This window comes from Prosopis cineraria, unplaced genomic scaffold (assembly GCF_029017545.1).
Source record: "Prosopis cineraria cultivar Desert tree isolate PC_DT_omini unplaced genomic scaffold, ASM2901754v1 PC5, whole genome shotgun sequence".
NCBI classification, from domain to species: Eukaryota; Viridiplantae; Streptophyta; class Magnoliopsida; order Fabales; family Fabaceae; genus Prosopis; species Prosopis cineraria.
The window spans coordinates 32,035,838-32,047,402 of record NW_026555336.1 but is presented as its reverse complement, the minus strand read 5'-3'; the positions used below and the strand labels follow the sequence as shown (position 1 = coordinate 32,047,402).

Genomic DNA, 11,565 nt, shown 5'->3' with positions numbered 1-11,565 from the left:
TTCACTTGATATTTTCTTATTTTTGCATGTTCCACTACATCGCATCATTTGTGTTTATAGATCCCTAATCACATGAATATGAATATGCGATTTGGTGATTAGGCTTTAGGAGTGAACATCCAAGCCATTAACATTATGATTTTTTTTTTTTTTTAATACAAAAAAGTTATGTTGGGTCTTGGGGGTTCGTTACGTTTGACATACCTTCGGCGTTTATAGAAGCATTTACCTATCACTTAATAACAAAGCTTTCATGTTAGTAGTGGGACTTGATTTCACATTTGTAAGTTATTGGTTAAATTCGTGTTAGCTTAACATTATGATCTTTGATCCCGTAGAAAAATAGATGGAAGACCCAATAAAGATCTTTGTGGGCTGATAATCAATGTTGGGTCCATGAAAAATAATGAAAAGTTGTGGGCCCCCTTCTCTGTGGGATTGGGGACTTTGGACATGCTGAACAAACTCGAAGGCGAATTGGACGTTCAACTTTTGACCCAAAAGAAGAGAGATTAATTTTGGCGACACATGGTCCGTGTCTAATAATTGGATTCAAGCTGCGTTAGGTCTGAATTTTGGGAGCAGACTTTTTGTTTTTCCTTTTTACAATGGGGAAACCTTTTGTAGCATACCGTACGGCGTAGACTCAATTTTTTTTTTGGGTAAAAGTGCCGTAGACGCAATTCAATATGGAAGAGAGATTAAATTTTGGCGACACATGGTCCAGTGTCTAATAATTGGATTCAAGCTGGGTTAGGTCTGAATTTTGGGAGTACACTTTTTTTTTTTTTTTTCAATGGGTAAACCTTTTCTAACAAACCGTAGACTCAATTCAACATTGTTGCTGCAAGTTGGAAAGTTATTAGGCATAATTTCTCATGTATTATACAGATAAGGTGATTTTTAATATTTGTGGCTATATATATTGATTTGTTTTAAAGTTTGAAAGTTAAAAACATGAGTTGAGATGGGGACTTGAATCATTTAGGCCATGCATGGCATATGTGTGATGTGAGATAAAACATTATTTGAGTGAGTGCCTTTTCATTTCTTTTGTTTTTTTCAGTTAACTACAATAAATCTGTGTCCAGCTGTTTTGGTATTAAGTCATGATTTCAGACTCAAGGCATGTAAGACAAGTGACAAGGATTACTGAATTCCTGATTCTGGAAAAAAAACATTGACACAAATTCATTCGTTTTATGTTCTTTAAAAAAAAAAAAAAAAAACTCAACGTATTCTGCAATGGTCTCTCAGCATTCTTAATTTAAGTACGGTGCAAACATTCAGTTGTTTTTGCATTGGTTTTTTTAGAGTTGATGAATAAAACTGCACTATATTTGAGTTAAGGAGGATAGTAAAACCTTGCAAAATATTTTATGGGAATTTTTTGTACATAACCCAAAAAACAATGCTGTTTTACAAATGATGGCTCAATGCAGATGAATACATTTAATTAAAAATAATAAAAGGGAAAATGAATATGGTACTTCCGCGGTAAATATGTTATGTAACATGTCCATCAAGTCAGTCTACTTTAAACAGATGGGCTCTCATTTTATTCTTTGCAAGTTGTAGAGAGGTAGGAGCCCAAATTAATTAATTCAGTCTCATCAATCTTTAAAATGATTGATGGACACTGAAATACATGTAAAAATGCAATGCCCTCTGTTTCCCAAGAATTAAATGACGAATTTGAATATGAGAATAATTACACGAAATCTCCTTCAACACAAGTTAGCGAGTGATGTTCATCGGCCAATTTCCCAGTTTAGCTCCTTCACAATTATTGAAATACGGAGATAGATAATACATCAATTCAACCTCATTGATATATATTTTTTTAACGTGACGATATGATTGAGTTAAATTCAAACATTATCAAACTCAATTGAATGTGACTTTCTTAAATGTGTAGCGGTAGAAAACATCATGATACAAAAAACTACTGCCTAGATTGGTCTTAAAAGCTTGATAAGTATTTTCAATTGAGTTGGCCAACATTAGCCTATTATTGTGCAAGCAAGTCCTCTCCTCCTTTTGGCACATCTATTAACCTAATTTCACTCATTAATATTTATAAACTTGGAATTCCTATCATTCGAGTAATGTGAGACTTTTTTTAAAAAAATTACACCTAAATTTCACGTAAGAGAATTTATTATCAATAGATTTTATAAATTCACAAAATAATCTCAAATTTCAAATCCTACACATTTATAACTTGGCAAAGGCATTTACAACTTGCAAAAAAAAATAACAATTTGTAATAGTTAGTTGTAAATGCCCTTTAGTAAGTTATAAATACTCGTTACGCAATTATAAATATGCAAGATTTAAGATTTAGGAATATTTTATGATTTTTATGGGATTTCTTATTAATAAATTCTCTTTCATGAGATCTAACTGTAATTTTTTTTTTTTACACATCCACACAACTACATCAAAATGATCATAACCCCTTCTACCAAGAAGACCAATGCTTGTTGCTCTTATTGATTTTTTTTTCCTGGCATGAACAAGTGTAAATACTTATAATTAAGAATCTAACACATTACTTTATCCAAAAAAAAAAAAAAGAATCTAAGTATCTAACACATTACTCAATTAAAGATATAATAGTTGAATTACGATAAATATTCATGCATAAGATTATAAGAAAGCAGCTTGCAAAGTGTCAAGTGTCCTTGCATATAAATACATGTTTGGTTGGTCTTATCATTAAGAAGGATGCAACACAAGCCTCCCAAGTCCCTGACATATACGAGTGCACAAACATTATAATATGGAGCACACTTATCTTTTCATTGCATTTGCCCTGGAAATATTAAAATAACAACATGACAGAAGAAAGCTATATTAATTCTGTGAGAAAATGAAATGAAATAAATTTTATCAACATCACTGCATAACTAGACCATGCGTGCCTTCCAAAAGAAGAGAAAAAGAAAATAAATGAATTCCTGTTTTTAAATACTCTTTTACATATCACACTCCTTCAATCCTTATTGCCTTCCTTTTCTCTTTTGAACTTTCAAAACCTCAAAACTTTCTCTTGGTTCCATTTTCTTTTCTCAATAACCAGACAAGTTTTCTCCTGTTTTTGCTAGTTCTGTAAATATTGCAAGAAGAACAAGGTTAATATATTGGATATAAGTAAGCATGGAAGAGAGAAAGATTGGCTTTGAGGATTCAGGAGCAAAGGAGAAGGGATGTGATCAAAACAAGATGAATCACTTAGGAATGATTGTCAAAGCTGAAATACGGAAGAAACTGAGCATTTTTGGAGAGTTTAAGCCTGAGAAATTAATAGGGCTTTATCATGGAGAGATGATGAAGGGTGATGATCTGAATGCGTTGGTGATCACTAAGTCCAATTCATCTCAGTTCAAGGTATGGGCGCTTAGAGTCTCATATCTTTTGCTGCTTTGGACCATTATGGCAGTTTACTGTAAAGGCATTGGAGATGAGTTCAAACCCACCTTCTTCAACACTGATCACTCTGCAATTTCACATTCTTTCCCCCCTCAAAGTAAGTCTTTATCTTTCATATTCCCAGCACAGTAAAATTTCCTCAAAACCCTCAATCACATACATGGGCATGTGATTGCAGTTTTTTCTCAAGCTAGTTTATAATTACTGAAAATCACATCAATCTATCAACATGAATTCGCTGACTTCAAGTTTCTATGTGAAGAAGTCAGAAACAGAGAGTTAAATGGAATATAATGCTACAAACTTTTGTTTACATGCATGCAGGGATTTATGAGAATAATGGGTATCTAATGGTTTCTTCTAATGGAGGACTCAATCAAATGAGAGCTGGAGTAAGAATTGCTATACCTAACACTTTTTCCACATATAGTTTATCACCTACTCCAGCATCAGTTCTATCTTCAAAAGCTTCCTAGCTCCTTCACTCTCATTTTCTCAGTCTGGTATGTATATATATATGTATATATATTTATATATTTACTGCAGATCTGTGACATGGTTGCCATAGCCAGATATTTGAATGTGACCTTTATAGTTCCTGAACTGGATAATACGTCCTTCTGGAATGACCACAGGTGAGCGTGAAATTTCAGCTCAAAGTATGGTGGGACTTGTGCTTTGTTAACATTTTAATCCTAGAAAGCTTTTCGACAACAACAGATATATTTGATAGAAATGACCCTTTAAAATTCTTGGTTCACTTTATCGTGGCAGCCAATTCCAAGATATATTTGATGTGGATTATTTCATAAATTCACTGAGAGACGAAGTTCAGATACTGAAAGAGCTGCCTCCCCAAATGAAGCAAAAGATTGAAACAGAATCCCTCTATTCAATGCCACCCATTAGTTGGTCTAACATAACTTATTACTCTCAAGTGGTAAGTACCCTACAAACACACAATTTAGAATGAATTTTTTTTTAGATTAGGTTCTGATTTTCTTATGTTCATATATGCAGATTCTTCCTCGCATTAAGACATATGGAGTGGTGCACTTCACAAAAACAGACGCAAGGCTAGCAAACAATGGGATTCCTGATGAAGTGCAGAGACTAAGGTGCAGAGTGAACTACCAAGCTCTGAGATTTACTCCTCCAATTGAGCAATTAGCTAAGAAGATTGTTAGAATTCTTAAGGAAAGAGGACCTTTCTTGTCTCTTCATCTCAGATATGAAATGGATATGATTGCTTTCTCTGGTTGCAATGAAGGCTGCAACCAGCAAGAGATTGATGAGTTGACACGAATGAGGTTGGCAGTCTTCCCCTTTTGTGATTTGAATCATTATCACTGAATTCACATGATGTTTTAATATTAATTTAACAAAAAAATCTTTCTTTTTTTTTTTGGTTTTGAAACTAAGGTATGCTTTTCCATGGTGGAAAGAGAAAGAGATAAACTCAGAGAAGAAAAGGAGAGATGGGCTGTGCCCTTTAACACCAGAAGAAACCACTCTAACTCTTCAAGCATTTGGCATTGATCCAAACATTCAAGTTTACATTGCAGCTGGGGATATATACAAATCTGAAAGAAGAATGGAAACCCTCAAAAACGCTTTTCCAAATTTGGTCAGTATATAATATTTTTCATTTCTGTAACTGTACAAAAAAATGACCACTTGCTAATCATCTTCACTGTGTGTGTCTTAATGAAGGTTAAAAAGGAGACAATATTGGATGCATCAGAACTTGAACCTTTCCAAAATCACTCAAACCAGATGGCAGCATTGGATTACTATGTCACCATAGAAAGTGACATTTTTGTTCCCTCTTTCAATGGCCACATGGCAGAACTTGTTGAAGGCCACAGAAGGTGCCGTTTCTTTCCCTCAGTAAACAGAATATTCTGAGCTAAACTCTACGCAAATTATAAACATTAGTGGAGCATAAAGATCCTATTTTTATACGTGTAAGTTTGGTTTCAGGTACTTGGGATTCCGGAAAACAATAATTTTGGACAGAAAAGTTCTGGTAGAGCTGATAGACCTGTACAAAAATGGGACATTGAAGTGGGAACAATTCTCAAGTTTGGTGAAGGCAACTCATGCAGATCATGTAGGGAAGCCTACTACAAGAAAACTGGTTCCTGGGAAACCCAAGCTTGAGGACTACTTCTATACTAATCCACAGGAGTGTTTGCCACCACTTTAAGCTCAAGATTTTAGATTTTTGTGTTTCATTCAGTGTCCTTTTGTGGCGGAGAGAGGAACAAGCTGATTCAAAGATGCATTGCATGCAAGAGATTTTTTATCTGTAATTTTCATTTAGATTAGTCTTTTTCTGTGAATGTAATATATGTTATAACTTTGCAAAGGCCAACTTGAAATTGTCCATGCAATGAAATTAATCATTTTTGGGTATAGAAATGTATTGCTTCTCCTGTCAATGCTAAAAAAATGAACTTTTTTTGTTTTTTAAGCATCGACACATTGATATTGAGATTTGAATAAATATATCCGCCAAAAAAAAAACAAAGAAAAGATCTGAATAAATATTTATTATTCAATTTATAGCTACAGTTCCAAAAAATCAACAATTTATAAACTTTTAAATGAATCTATTCAGGCATCACTCATCCCCGTCCTGAAGTTAAATCCTCCACGCATGTCTATGTCAAAGAAATTAATGCATACGTCATGATAAAAATAATTACTACACAGCCAATCAAATTAAAATTGATATAAATTTTTGGTTTGATAGTGACAAAAAGTTTGAATACTAATTTGTTAGAATTAATTACCTCTTAAATTTATCTGTATTTACTATTGATCCAAACATGAAAACCCCGTTATATCTAAACCATTTACCAGCCAAAAATTAGATGTTTCATGGCACATAAATTTTTTATAAAAAAGTATATAAAAACAAAATAAATTAATAAGAAAAATAAGGAAAACAAAATTGCACATAGCTTCACTAGCAAGTCTATATGTCAAGACTTGAGAGAGAAGCAGTGAGTCGCAGTCACAACATTATGATGAAACTCTTGCTCAATCAATCCATATCGATCACTAATTGTTGTGAATTTCAATCCCAATTATAGTTATAATTATAATTATACTAATAGATTGAAACAAGTAATGAATCAAAGGAGCTCAAATAATAGAACTATATATATTGAAGTTATTATATCCTCATCAAGAAATTAAGAGACCACGAGTCTATTCATGAAATAATTACTATATTATTATATGATATCTTCTCTTGTAACGTACAAATTACTAATTAGCTTTCGAGCTACTGCTCATTCCTCAACGTCAACAAGTCATTGCACCTTGATCACATGATGTTAGCATGGTTAATAGTAATAAAAAGGATTGAGAGACATGCACATTAGCTACATAGAAGTCGTTTAAACCCATTTTCTTCTCTTGTACGTGTAGAGAATATTTCATTTTCAAATCAGTTCAGCAATTTTAAACATTGAAAACAAAGCATTTATCATCACTAAATGCCTTTTAATGCTTCATTCTCCAAAACTTTTCTTCTGCTTTAATCATCATCCCTCATTTCCCCAAAAAAAAAAAAACACTCACACATTTAAAGTTTATGTTATATATATAGAAACATTTAGCACAACAATGCAAGGAGGGTGGCTCCTAAAACCAGCTTGAGGATAGAGCTGGCTTGGAGACACCTTTTGCTGATCCTAGTTGAAACTCTAATATTAAGTACTGTTAAGTGTATAAACTTTGTGGGGTTTTTACATGTAGAGAGAATTGGGGAGTCAAGTTGAAGATGGAGAAAGAAAAGGTTGGTGGTAATGGAGAGCCTAAATTTGCAGAAGTGATGAACGAGGAGGTTGGAGGTATTGAATTGGCGATGTTGAATAAGTTGATTGTGGTCAAAGCTGAGAAACCCAAGAACTCGATTGTTAGTATGGAATTCAAAGGCGATAACCTGATGAGTTGCATCAGTTCTCTTTCTTCACTGACTAAGATCAAACTTCTATTGCTTGTAGCCGTTACCATGTTGTTGGTTGGTATGCTTTTGTTGGAGAGCACAACATTTAGTGACACTCTGAGTGTAAGGATCTCAACGGTGCGTTCTTCTTATCCAGACCTTCTTCGTCCACGAGAAAGTAAGTCCATCAGATGCTTGTTTTAATTCCTGCATGATTTATCTACCTTTAGACTATAAGAATTCCATACTTGCTTCACATGCAATCCACTCATTTGAATCTGATCTTTTTTAGAATGTAAGCTGGTTCAATCCTCAACTATTTCAAGAATATGACTCTGGTCTTTTTGCCCATTGTTATTTTACTAGTTGATCTGATATATTTATTAAGATTGGAGAAGGTAGCTTTAGAGGGTCTGTTCCATATGAATTTGAATTCTTTGTCGTCATGAAAACATTTACACAAATTCATGCATGATTTATCTACCAGACAATAAGAATTCCATAATGGCTTTGTCTGATTTGATCTTATATTTACACAAATTTTTTTTTTTAAGAATGTAAGCTGCAATCCTAAACTCTTTCAAGAATATGGTCTGATCTTTTTGCCTATTGCTTTGTCTGATCTTATATTTTTATTCCATATCAATTTGGATCCCTTGTAGTCAAGAAAACAATTACATGAATTATATTGAAAGTTAGGGGGGGGGGGCAATGTGAGTGGTGTAAAAAGAGAATATAAGTCTCGCACACAGTTTGTATTTTTTTATCACTATTTTGTCAACTAAACCTGTATAAATATATAAAAGATCTAAACTAAATCCATATTAGCATTTCTATCAGAGAGATCTCAAGTCAATGCCCAATTGTAATACTGTAGTAATAGCAATCAACTCTCCCTAAAGATTTTTTCTTTGTTGGTGCCTAGTTCTGAGGGTAGGCTCACTCTTCTGCTGACCAATATGTAGAAGTTTCAATACATATTGCGATTTTTATGTGTAAATATGAGTAAAAGGGGACCCATGCATGTTACCATGCTATGACTGGTGATGATAGAACACAATAGTCTATCTTCAATGTGTCTTTCTCCCCAAAACATACCTCTTTAAACTTCTGCAGAAAAAACTAGAAGAAAATGCAATCAGTTGATTTCTACTGTGCTCCATGCCATGTTGATCTTCAGGGGTTTACCAGAACAATGGGTATCTGATGGTGTCATCCAATGGAGGATTGAACCAAATGCGAGCTGGTGTGAGTATATGGGCAAAATTTGAAGCCCCTTTTAATCATCATTAAGACTGCTAAATTCCATGGCACTTGAGCCTTTTGTATTCATGATCATGATAATTTTCCGCTGCAGATAAGTGATATGGTAGTCATTGCTAGATATTTAAATCTAACATTCATAGTTCCTGAGCTGGACAATACCTCCTTTTGGCATGACAGCAGGTAGGTATGCTCAAAAATGGACCAATTTTTATCAGTACTTATGATCTCAAATCACTGCATAACTTCACTTGTACCGTGATTTTTGCAGTCGCTTTGAAGACATATTCGATGTAGATTATTTCATTAACTCTTTGAGAAATGAAGTAAAAATATTGAAGGAACTACCTCCTGAGGTGAAGAAGGAGCTGGAGACAAGATACCTTTATTCTATGCCACCAGCTAGTTGGTCCAACTTGTCATACTATCATGATTCTGTAAGTTCCTAATATATTTTATTGCAGTTTTCAAACCAGACCTAAGGTTCATTTTGTGGATGAAGATCTCTTATTATATGAGAATGACAGATTTTATGTGCATCTTGTGTTCAGATTCTTCCTCGAGTTAAAAAGTATGAGGTTGTTCATTTTTCAAAAACTGATGCTAGGATTGCCAACAATGGCATTCCTGAGGAAATTCAAAAGCTGCGTTGCCGTGTGAATTACAAGGCCCTGAGATTCACAGCTCCAATACAAGAAGTTGGGAAGAAAATAGTGAAAATTCTTAGAAAAAATGGCCCTTTCTTAGTTCTTCACCTCAGATATGAAATGGACATGTTGGCATTCTCTGGTTGCTATGAAGGCTGCAATAAAACAGAAAGGGAATTGCTGACAGAAATGCGGTAGGCACAAAGATCCTCCAGACTCACAAAATATACAATAAAGACCCACATAAGTTTGCCAAAACTAGATCTTATTAAAGAAAAGCCTCAAATGTTTACCCATATATATATATATATATAAGCAGTTTAATCTGCTTATCTTTTGTAGATCAGATTCATCTTGAGAAAATTTCTTTTCCAGGTATGCATACCCATGGTGGAAAGAGAAGGAAATAGACCCTCTAAGAAAAAGGCAAAATGGTTTATGCCCTTTAACTCCAGAGGAAACTGCTCTGACGTTAAGGGCATTAGACATTGACCCTCAAATCCAAATATACATAGCAGCTGGTGATATATATGGTGGAGAAAGAAGAATGGCACCTCTAAGAGAAGCTTTCCCAAATCTGGTAAAATTATGAATGAACTTCAAATATACATACATGTGTGTGTGTGTGTGTGATGTGCTTTGGTCTAATATGCTTTTGCTGATATACTTTAGCCTATGAACAGGTAAAAAAGGAAACATTATTAGAACCCTCTGACCTTGAGCTCTTCCAAAACCACTCAAACAGGATGGCAGCATTGGATTACATTGTCTCAATAGAAAGCGACATTTTTGTGCCTACCTTTCCTGGCAACATGGCTAAAGTTGTTGAAGGTCACAGAAGGTAATGTCTTGTCAATTCAAAATACCTAAAAATCTGGGAAAATTACATATAGATCCCAACAAGTTAATTATTAATTTCATAGATCCCCTGAACTTGACTTATTACTAATAGATCTCCTAGAGAACTTCTGCAAAAACATATAGGATAAGTTGTAAATTTCTAAATTTGACCTGTAACTATCGTAGGAGGAGTTGTAAAAAACGTTCCCTTTAGTTTAGGGTTTAACTGAGATTTTCTTGCGAGTCTTCATGCAATATTTATTAGTCAATCTTAGAAATTTGTAATTTATCATATGTGTTTTTGCACAAGTTCTTCAAGGGACCTATTAATAATAAGTCAAATTCATAAGACCTATCAGTGATTGATTTTTTGCCTGGGACATATCTATAATTTTCCCTAAGATTTTTTTGACCAAATTCATATCTATGAGGCCAATTATTGTGCAGGTACTTGGGGTTTAAAACCACAATAACACCAAATAGGTATATTCTGGTGCGTCTAATAGATCAGTACAAGAGGGGGAAGCTGAGATGGGATGAATTTGCTGAAGCTGTGAAGGAAGTTCATGCCAATAGAAGAGGTGGTCCAGCAGTAAGATCATTGTTTCCAGTAAAACCCAAGCTGGAGGATTATTTCTATGCTAATCCACAAGAATGCCTCCCAAGAATGGATCCAAAATCAACCAAAAGTTACCCCTAAACACCATTTTTGCCGGGTGAAAAAGACGATTTAAGTTTAAAAAACCAGAGCCAGAAAAGAAAGCTGTTTTAGAATATTGAGGTTTGGGAAATAAAGTCCTTGGCCCTTACCAGTTATCAATCATGTGTAAGGTTGGTTTTAAGCTTTTAGCCTACTAAATGAGTTTATATATATATATATATATATAATTTTACTGCAATATCACGAGTTGGATATGCTTGATCCGCCCTTCATTCATTTTTAAAGTGGCACACAGATCATCTCAAGATAACCCCAACTGTAAAATCTAATCCCAAGGGTAAAAAAGCATTGAGGCTACCTGCCCTTGCATTAACCTATCACTCATGAACATGGTAAAACTTCAATAAGCGAGCCGTAGGCACCGTCAAGATAAGTTGACAAAACGCCTAATAATTTCCCCAATCCAAAAAAAAAAAAAAATTGTGAGAAGGACCTTGAGGATGTAAAATCCTTTTACTAGAAGAAAATTAAGAACTTTTTGACAGTTTTATATATATATATATATATACACTCATAGCTTCAAGTTTGGAGAACTATCATGCCATAAAGTAATAATGATAAAATTAGTCTTTTGATCATTCACAAGTATCTTTTTATCCGAAGTAATTATGTTTGAGGCAAGTCAAACATTAAATATATACACTTTTTTTTTATAAGAATTTAAACTTTAATTCACCACGTTGTAAGGGATTTGCCCA

The 11,565-nt window shown here is 34.0% G+C and overlaps 2 protein-coding genes across 2 annotated transcripts; both read left to right on the top strand.

The window, feature by feature from the left end:
* Window positions 1-3,023: 3,023 nt before the first annotated feature.
* Window positions 3,024-5,906, top strand: LOC129311995 (rhamnogalacturonan I rhamnosyltransferase 1-like). Its single transcript, XM_054954532.1, has 8 exons — window positions 3,024-3,532; window positions 3,760-3,827; window positions 3,982-4,070; window positions 4,210-4,375; window positions 4,456-4,745; window positions 4,858-5,062; window positions 5,149-5,306; window positions 5,419-5,906. Exons 1-8 carry the CDS (start codon window positions 3,163-3,165, stop codon window positions 5,642-5,644), a joined length of 1,572 nt encoding a protein of 523 aa, XP_054810507.1. The 5' UTR covers window positions 3,024-3,162; the 3' UTR covers window positions 5,645-5,906.
* A 1,166-nt stretch (window positions 5,907-7,072) lies between these two features.
* On the top strand, window positions 7,073-10,988 carry LOC129311929 (rhamnogalacturonan I rhamnosyltransferase 1-like). Its single transcript, XM_054954433.1, has 8 exons — window positions 7,073-7,574; window positions 8,577-8,644; window positions 8,754-8,842; window positions 8,931-9,096; window positions 9,211-9,500; window positions 9,682-9,886; window positions 9,990-10,147; window positions 10,594-10,988. The coding sequence occupies exons 1-8, from the start codon at window positions 7,232-7,234 to the stop codon at window positions 10,844-10,846; spliced, it is 1,572 nt and encodes a 523-aa protein (XP_054810408.1). The 5' UTR covers window positions 7,073-7,231; the 3' UTR covers window positions 10,847-10,988.
* Window positions 10,989-11,565: the final 577 nt, after the last annotated feature.